This window comes from Xiphophorus maculatus, chromosome 19 (genome assembly GCF_002775205.1).
Source record: "Xiphophorus maculatus strain JP 163 A chromosome 19, X_maculatus-5.0-male, whole genome shotgun sequence".
Lineage (NCBI taxonomy): Eukaryota > Metazoa > Chordata > Actinopteri > Cyprinodontiformes > Poeciliidae > Xiphophorus > Xiphophorus maculatus.
The window spans coordinates 24,913,504-24,937,156 of NC_036461.1; the positions used below are offsets into that span (position 1 = coordinate 24,913,504).

At 39.7% G+C, this 23,653-nt stretch overlaps 2 protein-coding genes across 2 annotated transcripts; one reads left to right on the forward strand and one right to left on the reverse strand.

The window, feature by feature from the left end:
- Positions 1-156: 156 nt before the first annotated feature.
- On the reverse strand, positions 157-4,114 carry LOC111612189 (tudor domain-containing protein 6-like). Its single transcript, XM_023352483.1, has 2 exons — positions 4,064-4,114; positions 157-2,938 (listed from the first exon to the last, which is right to left on the reverse strand). Exons 1-2 carry the CDS (start codon positions 4,089-4,091, stop codon positions 453-455), a joined length of 2,514 nt encoding a protein of 837 aa, XP_023208251.1. The 5' UTR covers positions 4,092-4,114; the 3' UTR covers positions 157-452.
- A 269-nt stretch (positions 4,115-4,383) lies between these two features.
- On the forward strand, positions 4,384-23,653 carry LOC102238117 (structural maintenance of chromosomes protein 6-like). Its single transcript, XM_014468841.2, has 27 exons — positions 4,384-4,478; positions 5,191-5,341; positions 5,438-5,549; positions 6,417-6,522; positions 6,601-6,737; positions 7,918-7,979; positions 8,094-8,174; positions 8,258-8,359; positions 9,099-9,218; positions 10,497-10,592; positions 10,702-10,848; positions 10,935-11,023; positions 11,531-11,701; positions 11,829-12,007; positions 13,222-13,423; positions 13,513-13,627; positions 13,717-13,877; positions 16,940-17,075; positions 17,186-17,266; positions 17,361-17,531; positions 17,681-17,818; positions 18,409-18,554; positions 19,395-19,520; positions 21,069-21,174; positions 21,722-21,874; positions 21,984-22,081; positions 23,199-23,653. Exons 2-27 carry the CDS (start codon positions 5,204-5,206, stop codon positions 23,284-23,286), a joined length of 3,261 nt encoding a protein of 1,086 aa, XP_014324327.1. The 5' UTR covers positions 4,384-4,478; positions 5,191-5,203; the 3' UTR covers positions 23,287-23,653.

A 23,653-nucleotide genomic window follows, 5' to 3' on the forward strand; every position in this document is an offset into this window, starting at 1 on the left:
AACTAAAGAAACTTTTTTTTACCTTTCAAATTGTCAGAACTATATCTTTTAGCTTTCAATTTTCTACAGAAAGCAAATAAATCTATTGAGACCAATTACAGAATGAAATCCGAGGTCTGTCAACAGAAAAAAAAATTGCAATCATAGGCTTTTCAATTAATTTGCTCATGAACATCTTTATTTGGTTTTGTACAAATTTTAACAGACAAGAAGAAATAGGAATGACGAATCCTCAGAGGCATATACAAGTCTCTTATTGGACGACGATGTGACTGCAAGTCACAACTCTTTCAGATCTTCTGGGCAGACACACTGACACCTAAGGAAACTAGGGTCATCAAAAGATTAATACAAAACCATCATACTTCTGGATATGCTTCATTCCGCTAAGACTGGTAAGACACAAACTGGAGGAATGTTTGAGTTGGACTGCCTTGTGAGCAGCTGATTGTCTAAAGGTACTCTGTCACAGCACATTCTTCTGTAAATGGTTTCCAGTAATGTTGCAGTGATGCATTTATGGATACCAACTCACATTCAACTTCCACTGCATACTGAGGAACTGGCATCTCTGAATGGCTCTCTGCACTGAACACAGTCAGTTTAAGGGGTTTATCAACCAAAAGCTTGTAGAAGAAGTCATAAGCTTGGTCATCCCAGGAGCCTTTAGACTCATCAAATCCAATCAAACGACAAAGAAAGGCCTGGGGTACCTTCTCCAGAAGATTCTGAGGCAAAGGTCTTGTGTCTTGGATGTCGACGTCTGACTCGTTTCCATAGTCCACAAACAGGACATGTACCGTTCTGTTGTCTTTCTGGACTACCATCGCTCTGTACCACAGCTTGTCATCAGGAAACAAAGCAAGACAATGGCTCCCTGGTCCAAGACTTTGAAGGAATGTCACATCCTGCTGTGCCTTACCAGCTTCCTGGGCTAGCTGGGACACTTCACATAAATCCTCTGTGTTGGCAAACTGACACCAGAAGAATTTTGGCTCTGCAATGCAGGACGCGTACACCATTTCGGTTTTAGTTTTGAACACTTCTGGCTGCTTGTACGTGAAAGTACTTGTTTTTTCTTTGGAGGGCCCAAGATGATCCCTGCTGTTGCTGGCTTGAAAATCTTTTGCCACAATATTTCCAGAATGTTCTCCAGAAAATGACCTCCAGTATTTCTGAATGACCTTGTTAACTACAATCTTGTCACATTCTATGGTTACTGTGTGTTGGGGAACACCATTCTCTGAATAATCTCCTCCGGCCACAACTGTCACTTTAAGTGGTTTGTCAACTATGAGATTGTAGAAGTCATCGTAGACCTCATTATCCCAAAAGCCACTGGACTCCATAAAGCCATCCAAACGACACAGAAAAGCCTGAGGAGCCATCTCTAGCAGGTTTTGAGACAGCAATCTTACATCTTTTTTCTCAACATCACATTCATTGCCATAATCAACAAACAAGACATGGACTGTTTCGTCTGAGTTCTCAGTTACTTGAGCTCTGTGCCATTTGTTGTCTTCTGAAAACAGAGCAAGGCAGGGAACACCAGGTTTAAGATGCTCAGGCGAAATTACGTCTTGTGCCTTTGCAACCTCATTAGCAAGACATGACAGTTTGTCAAGGTCTTCTGTGTTGGCATGCTGACACCAGAAGTAATGTGGGCCTGAAATACAAGAAGCATATGCATCCACAGCCATGTTTTGGGAAATATTTGACCAGTTGTACATGTAACCCTCTGCATTTTGCTTTGGGTGATTGTGGGATGAAAACTGAGTCATTTCTAAGTTGCTGTAGAAGCTATGATTTAAAGTCTCCGTCCTGCTTTTATTGTTCTTAAGAATGATGTCCAAATCCTTCACTTGCTCCGCCTTTGGTGATGAGGCATATGTGGGACACATTTCCTTGTTTTCCTGCATTTCTGGGCCAGTGTTGTTCTTTAATATTGATGATCTGGTGAGTTCAGGTAGGGAATGATCCTCATTTGGCAAAGTAGTCTTTTTTGAGACAGAGACTTCATCGTCAGGAAACACAACAGTCATCATTGGTCGTCTCATTTTTGTCACCTTCTCCTTGACCAAGGCATTTACATTTAGTGATCCATCAAACAGTTCAACCAACAGCTTCCCCTTCTTCCCTTTTGCTGCTACTGAAATGGTGAAATTGTTCCCCACAGCATGGTTGGCAAACCACTCGTTGATTTCCAGTGATACATCTGCAGGAACATTGAACAGCCCGAGTGGAACAGCTTGAACAGGAACAGACCTGGCGATACTTGCTTCAGGAGGCAAGGGGCAAATATCAGTGTCAAGAACAGCAAGGGTGTCCCCATAGTCAACAAAGTGCACCTTGAGATTTGGGGATCTTTCTACTATTAGACCTCTGTACCACTGATCATCAGTATACTTGGCTAAGCAAATGCTATTAAGTCCAAGTGGACAATCTGAGCTCTGATGATTGGCAGGTAGTAGTGCAACAATTTTCCGGAGTTTTTCCAACATGGTCAAATTTCTGTCCAATTGGCAGTAGAAGTGATGGACCGATTCAGAAAATGTCACCAGAATCTTCTCTTCTCCACCCACTTTAATATTGTGTGTGAAGTAGTGATATTCATCCACTGGGACTTCTGGGGGACTTTGACTCCCAGTATGAGAAAGATCACAAGACTGAGCCAGGTGCTTAGGCAGACTCTCGGATCTGGATTCAATATCTACCACATTCAGTTCCAGATCATCTTCAGATGTTAGAGCCTTCCTAACATGTTTTAATTCAATGGCAGACACAGAGTCCAAGTTCATAAAGTTCTGCAAGTCTCTTTTTGCAGCAATGGTCCATTTGGGACTGGTGGGTTTTTGCACGTTAAATAGGCAATACTGAAAAGCTTGTGCATTCAGTTGCAAGAACGCTGGATCTTCAGGCTTTGACGATGGACTGAATCCTGTTGATACAAAAAAATATACATTAGAGCATGTAGCACTACCAGCATATAGTAATATCAGTCAAATTTGATTTAATTTAACAGTGCACAAAAGAGACTGTCTCGGTGTGAGAAAGACATTTCCCTGTCTTTAGGTATAATTTTAAAAAGACTGCACTTGTAAACTCAAAAAACACTGCTCAGATATAAATGTTTCATTTTAAAACAAACTAAATTTGGGAAACAAAAGTTTAGTTTTTCCCACAACTGATTTCTGATTAAAACTGCCAGATACCAAAAACAACACCTGCACTGATATTTGTCATTTGTTTTGTATTTTTTAAAATCTAGATCGGCTCAAATTTTGAATTTTCTAATTTATTTAACAAATTCCTGTGACATTTTCTGAAATTTCATATTTTCATTTTAGTTCCTTAAATTAGCTTAAAATAACCAAGCTATGCAAACATTTTACAGAAATATGTCCCATTGAAAATTCAGTTGTTGAGCCATTGCTTATCAACCCAAATTGTCTGTATTTTGTCTCCTTATAGATGGGAGCTATGCAAGCACACAGGCTTTTAAATAGTAAAAAGTTAAATATTTCTTTGGGATGAGGTAGTTTAGAAAGAGTAACATGTTTGGAAACATTTTAATTTCAATTGTAGAGTAGCTAATATTTTTAATAGGACATATTAAAATCTTCTTCAAAAAAGCAATTTTCATTTATTTAATCATATTTTTGCTTCCACTTAAATAAATGTAAGTAGGACCACAAACACTGATCAACTTTTAGTCAAGCGCAAACTTGGACACACCCATCCATCAAGCTTTTCTAAAGACGAAATGATCCATGTCCAGTTCTAGCATTACAAGATTGTCTTTCTGGACAAAAATGAGACAAACTTTCTTTCAAGTCATTTTTTGGATTGATTTGATATGATTTAGAGAAACCAGTTTTTCAGGAATAGGACTACTTTGCCAATTTCATTCATATATTGCATTCGTAGCTTATTAAAATGTAAACTAATTTTACTTTTACATTTTTAATGAACAGAAAAACTGGTACTTGGGGGCTTCAAGTACTACTTTTCAACTTGACAATTTCAGCCCACGTAGCGAAATGTTTGGCCATCTTTGCCTTACCATGCCCATTGTTGACTGTTCGTTTCATCCCGCTCCTCTGGTTGGACTGGGCTGGAGTTCGTCGGAAGGACGTGCGTTGTGCTCACGTGGCTTTTTAAAGGCTTCGGTTGACAGCTGGATAGTACGTCATCATCAGGCTGCTTTAGAAGTCACTTTTTACATACACTGAATGCATCCTGAGTTTCTAAAAATGCGTATGGTTTACAAGTTAAAAACAAACAAACAAATAAACAAAGAAAGAAACTACTTGTTTTCAGACGCGCGCGCGCTCGCGCAGGTGTACCGCCAGCCAATCAGAGGACGCGCTCTGAGTTCCGTGTTGCTGTGGTTTCCTTCGCACAGTCCGAGCAGGAAGTGCGAAACAGCCCCCCATGGCCCCGTGTTATTGTGGACGGCTGCAGGCTACTGAATGATGGTAGGTGTGTTTCTGCTGTTTGTTTAGGAATCGAAGACAGGCTGAAACACGGTAATAGTCCTGTGATTATGTTTTGTTTCGGTTTACGGCTGCTATGCTGACTGTTTTTGTGCTTGGACAGATTTCGTGTGTGGTGGAAAAACAGCTTCATCTGCTCTGAATAACATGTAACTGCCTTAGTTGGTCACTGTTTTCAAGGCACATGTGCTGTATTCATCATTTGCGTGAATCTTTACGAAGCCGTGGCTTCCTGCTTCATAACACATCGCTTGTTTTAGCTTTTCTCACAGATTCACTGTTTGGTAGCCTGGCTTGTGTTACTAATTATAGCCGAAAGTTTGTAGTAGCTTCGTATTCTTGCACATTCACATGCAGCAAAGCTGATGTACGTGTTTAAACTTTGCTGTCACCTCTTTCCTTTCTTAGTCACATTTTTCTTTGTTTTCCTGCTGCAATAAGCTTCTTCACATTTCCTCAGAGTTAGTTCCAGTTACACATATTCACTCCTGAGCATAATGTAAGCACACTATATATTCACATTCAAAACTGGGCATTATTTTTTAACGTTCACAGCTTTACATTAATCCAGGGTGTGTGAGACATACCATGTATAAATCGGTATAAACTGTGTTTATAAACTGAGACATGTATAAATCGGTATAAACTGTGCATGCTCTTAAACTGAACCTGATGTGGTTGGTTGTATTTTCAGTGACTCTTTCAAAATGAGTAAGCGAAAAGCCAGTCTGATTATTGATGCATCGACTGTGAAGAACAGGCGAGTGACAGCTGCTGGTGCTGAAAATGCAACGGACACAAATCACCAGGGATTATCTTCACACATCTTCACTACTTCCCCTTCGGTAGGATATGTATATATTTTTTAAATATATATAAGTCATGTTTTGTACCTTTACACTATCATTATCTGTTGACTATTTTGTCTTTTCTTGCTGTAGGGGGACATTGGACTCATTGAAAGCATCACTTTAAAAAATTTCATGTGCCACCACTCCTTTGGACCAGTCCAGTTTGGGCCCCATGTCAATTTTATTGTGGGCAACAATGGGAGTAAGTTCATGCTTAGTGCCCTTTAATATGTTGCTAATTATAACTGGTGTGTTTTACACGTGTAGGCGTATTTTAGTATCAGGAAGGTCTATGTTTGAAGAACAACATGCTTAATTTAGCAATAAAAGTAACACAACTAAATGGTACAACAAAGGCTCTTTCTTTACTGCATAATTGAATTACAATATACAGTAATAGCATTTCTTTGTACAGAAACTCATATTAGTTGCACTGCTGTTGGTTATAAATTATATCCATTAAAAAAAACTGTTTCTAAGAGGTGAAAGCTTTAGTTTACTGTAAACAATGTTCACACAGTGCTGGGTGCACTTTGCATACTGCGTTCTAGTTCAACTTGCAGTTCTGTGCGTATGTTTGACATGCTTTACATGCACTGACTCAGGGCTGTGGTAAAAGAATATTTTAGTAATCGAGTACTCTATAGAATATTTTTAGGATTATCAGAGGAATCGGATCTCTTTCTCGCGCTCTCTCTCTCTTGTCCCCCCCCTCCTCCCACCATTCGCTCCAAAACCGTGACGACGCCACAAAAGCAACCATCACTCTGCAAAGTTCAACAATCCGTATTTGTCCCCCAAACCCTGGCAAAACGCCGCACAATTCAACACCATGCTGCTAGCACTTCACAACAACTCATAGGCAGAAGTGAGAGCGCTGCCCTCCACAAATAATGATCCAGGCAGAACTCGGTGCACTACCTAATAAAACAAGTTAACGAAGCTTCGAGGCAGATACATTTTTCTTGAGGAATTTTAATAATCGACGTACTCGAGTCATTCGAGGAATTGTTTCAGCCCTACACTGATTTATTAGCCCTTTCTCTGTTGGTGGTGTTTTCATTCCCAGGTGGAAAAAGTGCCATTCTGACCGGCTTGATTGTTGGCCTCGGTGGGAAGGCCACCATGACAAACAGGGGAGTGTCGCTGAAGGATTTCGTGAAAACAGGAGAAAGGTAAATTGATGATGGTTCTGATTGGCTGCTGTAGTTTTCTTTACATCCAGAAGGTCATGGGTCTCTTTGTCTGCTTAGCACTGCAGATGTTATTGTAAAGCTGAGAAACAGAGGAGCAGATGCCTACAAAAAGGATCTGTATGGTGACTACATCACCGTTGAACAACGCATCTCCAGCGATGGATCTCGGGGATACAAACTCAAAAGCAAATCAGGTGATTTTTCCACATACATAGACAGTTTTTACATTGTAGTTAAATTTCTTTTATCCTCTGAGTTTTGGTTTTATCAACACAAAGAGCTTCCAACAAGCACTAGTTGTGTTCTTCATGTTAGAATAACATCCCTGGATTAAGGGTGTGTGAGACATACTGTAATTTCCTGACGAAAGCCACTACTTACTTTTTTTTTTTTACGCGCTGTGATCGCTGCATCTAAAGCAATGATGCAGCTAATATATGGATTTTTACCAATGGATTTTGAAATGCTGGACTGCAGTGTGATGAAGAAGCCAGCACAAGCTCAAGGGTGAATTTATCCTCGAGACGAAATTGACATTGATATTGTGTTGTGACAGGAGATATTTACACATAATGGTGCTATACAGATTTTTTATTTTAAGCTTTTAATTAAATATGGACAAATAATATACACAAATGTGTATATTATTTGTGCTTTGTTCAGAACATTTTTTTTTCTGAACACGGTTGCTTTAAAAAAAATACAGTAGCCTACCAGGAAACGTCATTGATGGCGATCTTCACGTTTCTCTTGTGGATTATAAGCACTCAGCCCCAGAATCACTTCGTCACACACTTCCTCCGTCTGTCTTTCGTTATCAAAAGTCTTGTCTATGTGTTAGAGGTCACATATACACTGGATGGCTTTTGATAAACATGGATACGGCTTAGAGACAACTGCGGCCCATATATTTGCACATTTTTTTAATTATTGGTGCGGCTTATATCCAGGTGCACTCTATAGTCCGGAAAGTACGGTAATTCTTTTGCTCCACAGTCACATCCAGACCTGCCTAATATTCTAATGTTATGATGCCTCCTGTAAAGTCAACGATTTGAAACAATCAACAGAAATTACTTTGGTCATATAACCAATTTAATATGACGGCATCTGAATTTAGACAGAATTTAATTTGAATATTACTGTTGAGTTGGTGTATATATAAATAAACTGGACTGGATATTCCATTCACTCATTCCTTCAGCTCTAGATGTCATTATATACACTGTACTGTGTGTAGGTGAAGCATGATTCTGGTCTGTTCTGAATATCTTTGTAACAATTTCCTTCAGTGGATTACTGTATCTAATATAAACTATTTCTAATTGATTTGACTTATGTTAAAGGGGTTATTATTTGTTCTTTCATATTTAGGTCAACTTGTCTCAAACAAGAAAGAAGAATTGGTAGCAATTCTGGACCACTTTAACATCCAGGTAACAATTATATGTTTCCTTAAATTTGAAGGGATTTTAAGGAAAATCAGTGGTTCTGGTTCTGAAAGGGAGTGTGTGTTATTTTGTGTGTGTGTGTGTGTGTGTGTGTTTCAGCTGGATAATCCAGTATCCATTCTCAGCCAAGAAATGAGCAAACAGTTCCTGCATTCGAAAAACGAGTCGGACAAATACAAGGTCCCATTCGCTATGAGATCACTCATTCCAGTTTCCATTGCTTTGTCTTTCAAGCTGAAGTTGTGGTGTTTTACCATCCCTAGTTCTTCATGAAAGCAACTTTACTCGAGCAGATGAAGAGAGACTACATCCACATCAAGCACACGGAAACAATCACACGGCAACAGGTTGAGAGGCAAGAGGAGGTACAGACCCGTGTTTATCGCCTCAAGCTCTTTTACTCTGGAGTTGATAAATCTGCCAGATGTTTGATGGATGTTCTGATTTCCAATCCACATATTTATCAATGACTTCATGTCCCTGAATTATGAAGTTATTCTGTAGTTCAAAATTATGGTAAAACATTTAAATCTTGTAGTTTAGGGTGGTTTAATACACTGCCATACATTTAACTTAATTCAGTAAAATGCATGGTGTGACGGTACAATCTACAGAATAGACAAGTTCAGCTTATATCCAATTATCCATGGAATCCTGTTTCGTTCAAATCAATTTCATTTCAATCCAGTTAATTCCAGTCTATTTCCATTATATCGTTTTTATATCTGTTTTAAAAAGATATAAATTCAAGACGCTTGATAGATTATAGCGTACCGTAATCTTTTATATACGTGGTATCCTCTTTCTCTGTTCACCTTTTGTTTATCAGCTTCTATCTGCAAAATTCACACTTGTTAAAAGAAGCACTGCTTAGTAATGTCTTAGATTTCTATATATTATGAGTACAATAAAAATATCTCTTCATTTGTTTATTTTTTTCCTTTCTTCTCCAGTCTCTTATTTTTGAGGCTTAATTTATATACACTTTCTAAGCTCTGTTTTAAGAGGCAACTAAGAGACAAAATTGCTGCTGATACTTTAGCATGTCTGTGACATATTTCTTTAAAAAAAGGGAAAATGTGTTCATCTTTGTTTTGTGTTCAGTGTCTCAAGGACTTGAAGCAGGAGTTCCTGCAGAAGAAAGAGCGATATGAAAGCTTGTCGTCTTTCAGTGATTTGAAGGAGAACTTGGAGAGCCTGAAGAAACAAATGGCGTGGTGTTTGGTAAGATGCTGTCTGACGTCGATGTGTTCAGCAGACAATGTCTCCTTTTGGTTGTTTTTGGGACTCTTACCGGGATTAGTTATAATCACTTATATTCATCCGAAGTCAAGAGTGTGTTAAAACGGTTTAAAAGAAAGCACGAGCAAAGCATCTTGCATGAAACAGCAGCAGTGAATGGAAGCAGCTGAAAGTCTCTGTTTGCTACACAATATCAGGCTGTGTTTCTCTCATGGACACCATCCGATCACCTAAACTCTTAAAACCCACCTTCAGTCAGAAAAGTCTCTTCAATCCAGTTCTTTATTTGTGGTAAAAACAAGGGAAGTTAAAATAAATACTGTTATACAAACACACGCATGGCAGCTGCAGTCAAACGCTGGTTTGGCTCGGAGATTAAGAAAACAAGGGCTTGCTTCTGTAGGTCTTGATCATAGGTAAATATGCAGGAGGAACAATTGGAGCGAGCGGTTGTTGATTTAATTTCATAACTTTCTCCATGAAGGTTGCAGTGGCTGTACTTAAAGAAAGCCCCGCTCTCCAGCACATTTTCTTAGTTGACAAACTTTATGCTCACAAACAACACCTGTAATGGCCTCAATAATGTACCTGCTGATTCAGTGCTACAGCTATCCGTCGTAGCCACCTAGCCTGCTTCGTCCTGGTTCCTCAGTCCTAGGTTTTTCCTCACCTTGAAGATAAGAGATTAGCGGTTTATAACCTTGATACATTTTGATGTGTCTTGGTGTATTTTGAACAGAGAGACCGTTGGACTTTTTCTAAAAGAAAAAACAATACATCATTTCCACCTTTTTAAAGAAGAAAGGTCTGCCTCTTTTCCTGCGTAAAGATGTTTGGAAATAATTGTAGAACTCACGCCACCCACTTTCTGTGTTCTGTTAATTGGCCAAACATCCACTTGAGATTTATTTTTCTTTCCTTAAAGAAAAAACAACAAATAGCCATACTTTGTGTTTCCAGATGCCATATCAAATCTAGTTATGGCATTCCACTTCTGCTTTAAAACTTTGTGACTCCAAAGACTTTTTTTTTATGTCTAAAAAGTAAATTACCTGGCAAACCTTTCTATCCTGTAAATAAACAAATAAAATTCTTGACTGGAACTAATTTATGTTTATTTTTCTGACTATAACTCTGTTGAAAGAAAACAAGAACTAGATAAAACAGGATGTCATCGCCTGTCGTTCTTACTGGGGTATCTAGTGTTTAACAAGCTGTTGCGCCTAAACATGATAAACATGTATGTTTTATCACCCTTAGGTCAGGGACAAGGAGCAGTCCATACAGCAGCTGAAGGAGGAAATTCAGAAAGAAGAGAAAGATAAGAAACATGAAGATAACCTGCAGCTCTGTCAGGTGTGAAACAAGTTATTCCCCTTCATTTGGAATGTCCAAGTCTTTTTATATATGTACCTTGTCTTTACCGGGCAGCTTTTGCTTATTTATTTATTTTTCTTTCTTGCAGTCAAAGCTCGCACAAACGGAGAAAAGGCTGCAGGTGATAAAAAAGAGAGCTGACAGTCTGAGAGAGGAGCACAAGTCCCTCAGAGAGGATAATCTCAACTTTAAACAGCAAGCAAAGATCGTTAACAAAGCTCACAAGGAGCAGGAGGTATTCTTTACAACTTTCTAAATGATTTTCTTAAATAGATGGGATATGTGTGTTTTTTTATTTTATTTCATTTTTTTCTTTTACAGCTTGTTTATTTCCGGGCTTTGAACAAACTCAAGCAAACAGAACGCGAGCAGAACCTTCTCCAGGAGAAAATTAACAAGGCTAAAGCGAGGTGTGGAGGTGTTCAGACATCTTACACTGCAAAAACACTCAATCTTACCAAGTATTTTTGGTTCAGTTTCTAGTGCAAATATCTTAGCACACTTGGAGCAAGATACAGTTAAATTATATGTAACTTTTCTGCAAGATGTTGGAGGTTGTTTTAAGCCAATAATTCCTTAATATTGATTAAGAAGTGCTTGTTATAAGTGAAATAATCTAGAACAAGACGTTTTAGCTTATAAAATGGGAAAAATTTATTTTTCCACAGACAGATTATTTCACTTACAGCTAGCACTTTTTCATCAATATTAAGGAATTATTGAATTTAAAAAATCTCCTATTTCTTGCTGAAAAGTTGCTTGCAAATCAGTTTTGCCGCATTTCAAATGCACTAATATTTGCATTGGAAACCAGACCAAAAAGTCTCTTTGTGAGACGATGTGTTTTTGCAGTGCATTTATTGGCTTAGTTTTCTAGGAAACCACACAACAACTTGAAATGTTTCCTCTGCCATCAGCGAGAGGCTGAACAACAGCGGAGAAACCAGACGCTCAAGACAACAGGCGACGTTGGGCGAGCTGAAGGAGCAGCTGGCGGAGCTGGAGAGGACGTGTTCGCAGCTGAATGAAGACATCAAGAAGAAACATCAGGCACTCCTGAAGGGAAAAGAAGAACGGGACAAGCTAAGGTACGAGAAATACTTCCTGCTTCTCATACAAGCTAACTCCCTGGGTAGGTTTTTTTATTTTTTATTTGTGGCTAGTGAGGATTCATCCCTTTAAAAATAATAAATAAAAACCCTTCTTTTATACTAGAGTCGAAGCAAAGAGTGTGCGGTTTGCTTACGAGTCCAAGCAGAAGAGAAAAAACCAGCTGCTGGCCAGTCGATCCAACAAGCTCAAGCGGTTTGGAGACGATGTTCCTGACCTGATTGCTGCCATTAATGATGCGTTCGCTGCAGGAAGCTTCATCAAGAAACCCGTCGGGCCAATAGGTAACTAACCGTTTTCACGTTGTTCTGGTTTTATATTTGTCGTCCGGGATTAATATAAAAAAAACCCCCAAAAAACTGAAAGAAAGAATTGTGAAAAAAAGGAAGGAAGAAAGATGGAGGCTCGCTGTCGCAGATCAAAGCATCTTAATAAATTATCATTAGAGACACAACAATATGAACATTTTGGGCCAGTATCAATATTAATATATTAATATTTCTGTTGTAGTCAACAACCAAATCACTGATTAGAATTGCTATGACAATGTATATTCTTGGACGCTGTTGATTTATTAGAAAGGTTTAATACATTTGTTATTTTAAAATATATTGAAAGTTATCTAGCATTTTCCTCCCACTTCACAAAATGTGCTATTTTGTGTTGGTCTGACACTTTAAATCTTAATAAATCAGTTTGCTCTTCAAAGTGTTTTACTACACGGCGATAAAAAAAATAGAAGTTAAATCTTAATATAATATTTCAGCTTATGTTGTATTTTGATGAAGTAATGTTCATGCCTGTAAAGTAAACATGGCGACATAATCAGTTAGCAGGCAACTAATCAACTAGTACGAGTTTGTTTTGACGCCATTTCCTGTTCTGATGCCGTGTTTAGATACCTGGTGACTATCAGTGCTTTCGTGCTGATTGTGAACGTGTGATATAGACCCAAAGCCGTCAGAAAGCACCTTAGTTGCCACTCAGATTAGTTTGCAAAAGTTGTCGTAGCCCTGAAATGTTTTCAAACACAAACTGGAGTGGTTTTAAATTAGGATTTGACGTGAAAGACTAGCACAAAGTAGTGCATAATTGTGATGCAGAAGAAAGTGATTCATGTTTTAAATGTGTATGCAGAAAAATCTGAAAAGTGTGGAGTGCATTTATACTTGGCAGCTTTGAGTCAGATCTTGTAGAATCACTTCTCCTTGCAACTATAGCTAATTTTGAGCCTTCTTATTTGCTAAATAGCCCACGCTCAGTACGACTGGATGGAGGGAGACTGCGAGCAGAAATGTTCAAGTCTTGCTACAGATTCTTAACTCTATCTAGGTCTGGACTTTGACTGGGCCATTCAGTTAAAGGGTCTGCTTGCAAATGAAAACCCCAGTATTTTTATTTATAGTAAATATTGAAAAGCACTTATTTTTTCCCGTCCACTCCACAGCTATCGACTACTCTGTTGATGTGTTGCATAACATTTCTTGTTTGATCTCAGGGGCTTGCATCAGTTTGAAGGATCCCACCCTGGCCGTGGCGGTGGAGTGCTGTTTGCGGAGCTTCATGAAGGCGTTCTGCTGCGACAACTACAAAGATGAGTTGGTCCTTCAGCGGCTCATGTCTCGCTTCTATCCGAAAGGCAACAGACCGCAGATCATCGTTAGCCCCTTCACCGATAAACTCTACAACGTTCATGCGCGGTAAGAACCTGCTGCTGTTTCTACTCCACTTGCATTTCATGAGAACTATTGAATTAAATTTTTTCTTCTCGTTTTTTTTTGTTGACCAGAAAAGCATGTCATCCAGATTACCCATCCGTGCTGGACACGATCACATCGGCGACTCCTGTCATCGTCAATTGTCTGATTGATATGAGGGGGATAGAAACCATTCTCATAATCAAAGTTAGTGTCTGCCTGGACTGATGTAGATGTTAGTTTCTGGGGTTTTTTGCACCTTCTTGCTCACTATGTGCATCAATGTGTGGTTTCAGGAAAAAGACAAGGCGAGGAGGATGATGCAGAAAGGCCGGCCTCCAAGGAACTGCCGTGAAGCCTTCACGGCTGAGGGAGATCAGGTGTTCCCGAACCGCTACTACACCTCTGAGTTCAGCATGGCCAAGTACCTCAGTGGAGATATTGAGACGGAAATACAGTGAGTACTTTGGGGTTTATTCATGATAGAATACGCATAAGATGTACAGTTGGCCCTGAAAATCTGTCATAGAAAGGGCTGTGACCTGAAACCGGCTATGTTTTATGGGCTGAAGAGGATAAATGTTAATGAATAAAACTACAAAACTACAACTTTGTATTGTTACTCCAGAGGAAATGGAAAAAGACACCAATAATAAAATTTAAAGGTGACCTCCTATTCTTCCTGGAACGTTTTAGGACAGGTATATAGGCTATACAAAACATTATATTTTTCCACAAAATCATTCTTAGATAATGAGATTTTAGTCTGCTCAGTTCAGCTTATTTTGACATAATTTCAGAATGAGCTGTTTTCACTTTAAATTTAAATAAGTTGCTGCTGGCCACGCCCTCAAACTCAAGGTTTACACTCGCACATGAAAATGGCTTCAAACAGATATGAAATTATACAACCATACATCTTTGAAAAGCAGAAGTGGAGCCTCCTGCACAACCAACAAGAATGCAGCAAAGGGTTTCTGGATGGTAAGTCAACAACAAAACTTGTCTTTTCCAGTTGAAGTTGTACAGTGCATACAGCGGTAAAACCTGCTGACTAAGTGGGCTGGAGCTCCACTTGGGTTACTACTTGGGTGGCTGGGTTTTGCTTTCGTTGCTAGGTAACGCCGCAGTGCCCGTCAGATGTAACTTAACAATCGGGAGGTTTTTGAAACAGCTCATTTTCTCAGACACCAAAAGTTTTTTATCTTATTGCCAAAAATCAGCTTGGGCTGTTTTTAGAAGCAGTAGAAACCCAAATGGAAGCACACAAACGTGTAAAAAGTGAATTTTGCATAGTAGTTCCCATTTAAGCAAGTAGATATTTTATTTTCTCCGTTTTTTACATCAGTCGATTACAGAGCAGTGGTTTGTTTTTTTCTGCTTCAGTAGCGGCTGCCTCACTGGTTAGCAGATAAAAATACAGTTGGGAAGACAGCAGGACTGGTTCGGTTTGTCGATCCTTAACACAGAAAGTGCAGGAAGTTTGGAACTGATTCACTCTGATGTGGTGTATGATGGGGTTTGTAGTGTAATTAACATGAGCAGAATGTAACCAACAGTCAGGTTGGTTACATTACATATCTACAGTATATCTACACATACTGTAGATATTTGAAATGCCAGTCGTACACAGTTGTTTCACAGGCCTTAAACGTGACAAAGCATTTTTTATTTTTTTTGTCTGGAGCTCAATATCCTGGAATTGTTTCTTCACCTGGGCTGCTTTTGTGCCATTGTGGTCAGAGAAGTGGGTCGTTTATGTAGATTACGTTCCCTGGGTCAGAGCGACTCCTCCTCCTTCTGCTGCTGGAATGCTGCTGCAATCTCGGGACACAGATCCCCACCCAACACAGCAGTGAGATTCAGCATGATTAAATCAGACTAACATACGATTAACCTGAGGTTGCTTCGTAGCAGCTGTAGTTTAAAAGCCGCCTGCTTCCACTTATAAACTGTATGGAAATATGTTTGCAGAATGGATTTTTTAATCTGAGTTACACTCTGCTGCCGAAAGACATAATTTATGACGTGTCATAGCGGTTAACCTCAAGAAGTTAATTAAAACTGCTATTCACACAGTGGTAGTTTGCAATAGTTTGCAGCAGCAGTGTGTCTGCTCCATTCAAACCTAAAATCAGCAATCCTAAGCGGTGGTGATCGCTTTAATCTGTGTTTTATAACTTAAACTGTGAAAAAACAATAAATTTACTTGTTAAAATCTCCTAATATAGGCTGTGATGAGAGTGTTATGCTATCTATGAGTCCATGAAAGTCTTTCCTTCCTTTCAATAAATATTAAAAATGGATTTAAATGTCTGTCAGCTCAGCACCAGGGTAGATTTCTACACACTTTATTTTTCTGACCTGTCTCTGGCTTCCCTTAGTGCAAATGGTTTTCCTGAAATGGTTCCAGCAGCGTTAAAAAAAAGGAAGTAAAATAATTAAACAAACTGCTGTAAAAGGTTTTTACACAATTGGATATCTCAGCTGACCTTTTTGAAAGCACGAACCCTTAAGTAGCTTTTACAGCTATCGTGTTGCCATAATCCTAGTTTAAATCATCAGCTGAAGGAACTGTAAACTGATCCGAAATTACCTGGGATTGCTGAGAAAGTTAAATAAGCTCCAGTTTGACTGCAGAACATCACAAAAACTCTGGAGCTTCTTTCTGCTGTGCAGCTTCACGCAAAGATCATCAGAACTGACGCCGTTCCATCGCCACAAATTCTAGCTAAGCAAGTATCAAAACAACGGAAGAATATTCAACACTGGAACTGGAAAACATTTTAAATGTCCCAAATAAACAAATGAAACAACAGAAACAACAATAGTTAAAATTATGAAAACTAAAATTATATATTATGAAGTCTCAGTAACCAAAATTGCATTTCAAAAAAACAGTAATCATTAAGCTCAAGCAGGAAAAAACAGGCAGAAGTGGCAGGTAGTGCAAACATCGTACTTGTTGTCAAATGTTTGCGGCATTTCTCAAGATGCCAGCTTTTCTTTACGACTTTAAAGAGGAGCGTCTCTTTAACGATTGTTCTCCAAATGGAAATTATATTTGTTGTGCAATTAATTGATGTATTGCTCATTATGACAGGTTAACAGACCGCTGCGCAATCTTTGGTGCCATGCTTCATCATTATTGCCTTTGGTCTATAGGTGACGTTGGGGTTTGCGCAGAAAAATCACAGTTTATGCTGTGGAATGTTTTTGTTTTCTGTGGAAACACGCAACATCAGTTCATAGACGCATTCAGAACAGGAACACACACTGAACCGCACTGGTGGAAAAACCCTAACCTGCCAGTTGTACTGGTGCATTTCGATGGATGGCTGGACGGTGGCATGAAGGAAAAGGACAAACTCCCGGTTCTTCAACATCGCCTCTGGCCGGACACTGATCCCAAATTCACATTAAGTCTGGCTTCAGAGATGTTGACATGAACTCGTTTTGAGTCCAGTCTGAACTGTTGGGAGTCGCTGACTGAGAGAAAATCTCTGATGTGTGTCGCAGTGTGCTGGAGTCGGAACTGGAGAATCTCGAAGCTCAGCTGTCCAGGTTTCAGCTTCAGGTGAACTCCGTCAGCGAAGACATAGTTAACATGGAGAGCAGCCTGAACAACACCATCAAGACCCTGAAGAAGACTCAGGTCAGCGTGAGGCAACATCACCTCTTAAATCTAATTTTGCCGTGTCATTACCTACCCGCTCTTTAAATCCTTTGTTTTCTTATCATTTTTCTGTTTTGGCTGCATCGCAGGCCTCTGAGAACCAAGTCAAGGCAGCAATAAGTGAGCTGGAGACCGCTAATGAGGAGCAAAGTGATGACATCTCCTCCTTGGTGACCCTCAGCTTTTCTCAGTTTTATCACTGTCAGAATCAGACACAACGTTCATGAGCTGTGCCAGATTAACGCCTGAAATCTCAATGCACAGGAGGAAGTTGCCCAGGAGAACCAACAGAAAATTGAGGCGGAAAAACGAGCCGTTCAGGGGGCGAAGGCAGAACTTGACAAGCAGCGGAAAACATCAGAAGAGGCAGACTCCAAGTACTCCTCCGTCAGAGAGAAAATCGATCAGCTGCTAGAGGAAATCGAGCCACTGAAGGTGAAAAGGAATTGCTGACATTTTTTGACATTTTGACCCCCTCAGTGGTAGTAATGCAAGAGTTTGTTCTCTGCTTTTATCATCTAGTATTTAAACACAAGGATCTCCTGATGGTGAAAAAGATAATTTTTTTTGTTCTTGCCATCCAGGACGAGCAGCTGAAACTGGAGACTGAGTGTTTAAAACATGAACGTAACCTTAAACTACTAGAGAAGAAACTGAAAGGGTACGAGGGCAACATCCAAGCAATGAGAAGCGTACTTTCAGGCAAAGAGCAAGACTTGCAGGTAAAGAGAACTCTGCTTGTTTTTTTTACTTTTCCAATCTGTTTCAAGTAAACCTAGTTTCTGCACTTCAGCAATTAGGGACAGATGGTAGAGCTGCAACTAAGGATTATTTTAGTAATCGATTATTTTGACGATTAATCTGATAAAAATTTTTTTACACATTCTACAGATTTTCCAATCAAAAATCCTGCTGAATGAAAAATTTGACATATCCTAAAATGTGCAAATAATTAAAGTCCTTTGTTACATAAGAAAATGAACATTTTGTTGCCGATAACATAACGTTCCTTATAACGTGAATTTGAATCGGGTGAAGCTACAGCTTGAGGAGTTTTGGCTAAAACGTATTTACAGACAGAAGATGTTCTGATCTTAAATTCAAAATGTATTTTGTGCAGTTTTGGCTTGATTACTGCTCGGAATATGTTGTGCTTTTTTTCGAGTCTGTATACTCCAGTTAACGATTAATCGATTACTAAATCGTTTATTGAAGATTATTTCAATGCCCGATTAATCGTTCCAGCCCTAATCGATAGCGTATTCGCCTATAAAGACCAGACTCTGACCAGACACGATTGACGTATTGACAGGAAAACGTGAAGAAAGCCACGCAGATTAGCCCCGAGCGGCAGCACGTCACTTCCCCCACCAAGAGCATCGACACAGAAATCACACGGCTCAAGAAGAAGCTCAAGGTCTATGAGGGAAACCACGGCGAGCAGGAGCTGGTGATCAGGTGAGAGACAGCGCGGATCAATCAGAAAACATCTCTCTGCTCCCACATCGATGGCAAACTACGCATACGAAGATGTGCTGAGTACAGATGCTTTCATACGTTTGGATGTTTGTGTCTTCAGCTTTCTCGATTACAGATTTGCCATGTTTCTGTGGAGAATCCACAGAAGTGTTATTGCATAAGGTCCAAGGTGAACGAAAACAAATGTATGCACAGCTGGGTTATTCGAAATAGGTCAGACCAAGACAGGAAATCAGAAGACGTCATAAAGGAAGACAGGGAGCAACAGGTTTCTTTTAGTGATTGACAGCTATGTTCAGAACAATTAACACACCCTCTTTTATTTCAGTGGCAGAACATTTGTGTTCATAATGGTAGCGATACCAACTCATAGCTTCCCCACCAGGTCTTTATTTGCCTCCTTCCTCTCGCCTCCAGTTACATTTTAGGAAATAGGCCTTGCTTCAGGATTTTGGGCTCTGACCCATTTCTGGGTCACATGCAGTAAGGAAAGAGAGAAACGAGAGAAGCCCCAGAAAGAGATCACCAGCGTAAAGAGGAAAAAAAGAGGAAAAGGAAGCAGCTGTAATGCACACATTGACAAAAAACAAAGACAGTGAAACTGGGATGCGCGGGAGGAAAAAAAAAAAAGCCAAACTAAGAGGGAGAATTAATAGAAGCAGCAGTCTCATTGGATCGGCCGAACCTCTGCTGAGCCTCCTTTGTACCTCAATCAGATCTGCCTCTTGGCTATTCCTAACTCATCTTGTGCCCTGGTTTCATGCAGTTTAAGTCAGAAATATTTACGCCATGCCAACTTCTTCCCTCTGACCTCATTAGGGAGTACGCCGAGGCCCTCTCGCTCTACAAAGAGAAAACCAACCAAGTGAGGGATCTGCGCAAGTTCATCGACCGGCTCAACAACATCATGTCAGACAGGCAGAACAGATACAAAATAATGCGCAGGTAGAGAAGCAGCCATCACCATTTCAGATGTGTTTTCACTGTTTATCTTACACTTACAACTGCCATTTTACTGTGGTGTGAAAAAGTGTTTGCCCCCTTCACGATTTCCTGTTTTAAAGTGTTTCAGAACATCAAACCAATTTACACAGGAGTCAAAGCCAACACAAGTAAACACAGAAAACACTTTTTATGTAAAGGTGTCTAAACATACATGGCCTTGTGTGAAAAAGTGATCGCCCCTAAATCCAATAACTGCTTGGGTCACCCTTAGAAGCAACAACTGGAATCAAGTGAAGAAAGAAGTCAGCACTTTGACTTCATTCTTCAGTCATTCAGAGGTGGACTTGCTGGAGTGTTTTGGATCATGGTCCTGCTGCAGAACCCAAGTTTGTTTCAGCTTGCGGTCACAGACAGACGGCTGGACGTTCTTCTTCAGGATGCAGAATTCACCGCTCCGTTTATCTCAGCAAGTCCTCTGGGTCCTGAAGCACCAAAACAGACCCATCACATCACCACCACCATGTTTCACTGATGGTGTGATGTTCTTTTTCGGAGACGCTGTGATGCTTTCACACCAGATGCAACGGAGCAAACACCCTCTCAAGAGTTCAACTTTTGGTCTCGTCAATCCGCAGAATGTTTTCCTAAAAGTCTAAAAGGGAAAACTGAGATGAGTTTTATTTGTGTTCAGCAGTGATTTAGTCTTGGCCAATGAGGCCTGAAGTTCTTCAGATGTTGTGGGGTCTTTTGTGAGCTGGATGAGTCGTCACTCCACTGTGGAGGTAATTTTGGTCGTCGGGCCTCTCATACGAAGCTTTATCATTGCTCCATGTTTTCACCATGTGTGGATACCGACTCTCTGTGGTTGGCTGGAGTCCCGATGCTTTAGAAATAGCTTCGCAGGGCGTGCTGTGGTGGCGCAGGGGGTTAGCAAGCCCCACGTTTGGAGGCCTTAGCCCTCGACGCGGACGTCGCGGGTTCGACTCCCGGTCCCGACGACCTTTGCTGCATGTCTTCCTCCTTCCTGTCTGCCTACTGTACAAAAAAATACGAGCCACTAGCCCCGCAAAAACTCTTCGGAGAAAAAAAAAAGAAATAGCTTCGTAACACTTTAGATACTGATATATCTCAATGACTTTTGTTGCTACATTTCTTTGGCTCTCAGAATGGCGTTTAGCTTTCGAGGATCTTTTGGCGTACTTCACCTTGTCAGGCAGATTCAGTTGAAGTGATGTCTTGATTGAGAACAGGTATGGCAGTAATCTGGACTGGGTGTGGCTATAAACAGTGACCTGAGGTGTAATAAACCACAGTTATGTTTTAACTGAGGGGCCAATCTTTATTTTTTCCTCCCCAAATTTGAAAACTGCATCTTGTGTTTACTTGTGTTGGCTTTGACTAATATTTAAATTGGTTTAATGTTCTGTATGACAAACATGCAAAACCACAGGAAATCAGGAACGGGGCTAACATCGTACGACACTACTGTATTCTGTTGGGGTTTTATATGACAGAACAACAATTTCCTCCTTTCCTCTCCTCCCTAAGATCCCTCTCAGTGAGGTGTAAGCTGTACTTCAATAACTTCTTAATCAAGATGAACTGTTGCGGCGCCATGATCTTTGATCACAACAACGAGACGCTTTCAATTTCGGTATGTCTTTATCTGTGCTACTCATCGTATATAGTGCTGCTATGGCTCGGTTTTGCACATGCAGTGATCCAACATAGTACTTGTTCCACATCCAGATTATTTCACTTATAACAAGACATTTTCCCCCATATCATAAGTGAAATAATCTGCCAGTGGAGGTGGTTCTTCTTCATCAATATTAAGGAATTGTTGACCTAAAACAAATTCCTGTTTCTTGCTGAAAAGTTGCTTGTATGTTAGTTTTGTCTTACTTCAAGTGTACAAAGACATTTGCAGTAGAAGCTTTGTGAGACTTTGTGATTTTGATTTTCCGTATTTAAATTGAAATGCGCAGTTACACAAAAAACCAAGTTATACAAAATAAAGACGCCTGCTTTCATTATTGTATTAAAGTAACAAACTTATGTTCAAGGGTAATTCACACTTCCAAAACAAGGAGTCTGTTACCTTTAGGTCTCTGAAATATATATACTGTATACTTACAGTATATATATAGATAAAGAGTAAGTACAATCTGAGTAATGGCTAATTCTGTTTTGCTCCAAAGGTAAAGCCTCCAGGCAGGGACAAAGACGGTGCGAGCGACATGAGGTCTCTGTCTGGTGGGGAGCGCTCCTTCTCCACCGTTTGCTTCATGCTCTCCCTTTGGGAGATCACAGAATCACCGTTCAGATGTCTCGACGAGTTCGACGTCTACATGGTGAGCGCATAAAAAGCATTTAAACAACACTGACTCGTGTGTATGTCTTTGGAAAGGAAGGGGAAAAAAGGCATGAACACTCGGCTGAATTGAAAACTATTTTCTGCAGGACATGCACAACAGGAGGATTTGTCTGGACCTCCTCCTGGAGCTTTCAGAGCGGCAGCACCTTCGGCAGTTCATCTTCATTACTCCCTTGAATACCAGGTGACGTCTTATTTCATATATACCAGGGTGTCCATGCGTTCTTAAAAAGTCCTAAATTCATGTATCTAAAATTAAGGCCTTAGAATATCTTAAAATAGCTTTTAAAAAGTAAGTTGGCCTTAAATACATTAATCACAAGTCTTAAATTTCGTCTTGGCAGGACTGTTTAATTGCGTGTCTCCTATGCATTTTTTTTTCTTGCGGGATTTTTTAGTCACACCCAGACATGTTCATTGCATCCTGTGACTCACTGCTAACATACCCTTGGTAGCTAGCCAGCTGGTTTGCGTCTATTATGGGTAAGAGCAAATTTATTGCAAATTGGCTGTGTGGAGTTTATACATTTCTTTTGAGATATAGATCTTAAATTCCACTCATCGTGGTCTTAAAAAGTCTTAAATGTGAGTTGGTGAAACCCGCAGAACCAGTTGCTGAATAATTTGGTTTTGAGATTTATAGAAATTCCCTTTCAATTGCTCCAAAAAGCCCTGAGAGCTAGTGAAAAAAAAACTTACTGTAAATCCTGTTAAATGTATTTTATCTCCATTTAGAGTGGCTCAATGAGAATGGGGGTGTGTGACCAGTTTAGGTTTGTGTCTGAACCCAAAAATCCCAACTTTTGCAACAGTCATTGAATGAAAACAGCAGAAGACATTGCAAACCTGCATAATAGCCTTAAGCCTCGTCAACCCTCTGAACTTTATATGGTGTTTCTATCCGGAAGTATTAAGGTTTCAACCATCACTAAGTTGCAGAAGCATTTGAAGCCGTCCACCATTCATTTAAATGGTATTTTAACGAGTGAGATATTTTAAAAAGCACAGATGTTAAAAATTTGAAAAGTCATACCCAGGCGGTGGATTTTTATGTTGAGAGCTTCTTTGTTTCTGTCATTGTAAATCAGATGTAAAAGTTAAAAAATAAAGATTGGCTACTTGAACTACGCCATTTACATATCCGGAGAGGAAATAATGATTTGTTTCCAGCAGCAACGTAGTTTAAACAGTTTTTTCCCTGCAAACTTTCCCTTGTTTACACCATCAAGCTTTACTGGTGTGACATCAATGCTGTCACAGTAATATTAGGCAACCAGTTAAAACTGTTGATTCTCTTTCAGCAACCTCCCCAAAACGGCTCTCATCAAAATCCATCATCTGCGGGATCCTGAGCGAGAAGACGGCCAATCAAGAGACAAAGATCTGTAACTTACACCAGCCGTGCTTTTCATACGTAAAGCACTGCCGGTTTGTGTACCGGGGAGGTGCTAAAACTTTTAAACCTTGTCCTTACATCTTCTGGTGTTTGCTGAAAAGTATCGTTTTTATGAAACTTTTTGTGAAACTTAAATATAAATATCTGTGTGTGATTTATTTTTCTATTCTTTGTATATAGATGAAGATTTAGATGGAAACCTACTGTAGACTCATAACTCTCACTGGCAGTACTGTATTTCTATTGTTTTACTTGATGATGTTTACCCGTATGTGTTTGAGAAAAGTGTTTTTAAGGAGTTGTTTACCTAAGGAGTACGGTTTCAGCCTGTGTGTTTAAATGTTTATTTATGAAACCTTA

Bases quoted from the DNA above. Each gene is read 5' to 3' on its own strand.
- LOC111612189 (XM_023352483.1), bottom strand. From the start codon at position 4,091: ATGAAACGAACAGTCAACAATGGGCATG. The intron at 2,939-4,063 runs GTAAGGCAAAGA...TTGTATCAACAG, and splicing joins AACAGTCAACAATGGGCATG to GATTCAGTCCATCGTCAAAG.
- LOC102238117 (XM_014468841.2), top strand. From the start codon at position 5,204: ATGAGTAAGCGAAAAGCCAGTCTGATTATTGATGCATCGACTGTGAAG. The intron at 11,702-11,828 runs GTACGAGAAATA...CTTTTATACTAG, and splicing joins GAAGAACGGGACAAGCTAAG to AGTCGAAGCAAAGAGTGTGC. The intron at 21,175-21,721 runs GTATGTCTTTAT...TTTGCTCCAAAG, and splicing joins ACGAGACGCTTTCAATTTCG to GTAAAGCCTCCAGGCAGGGA.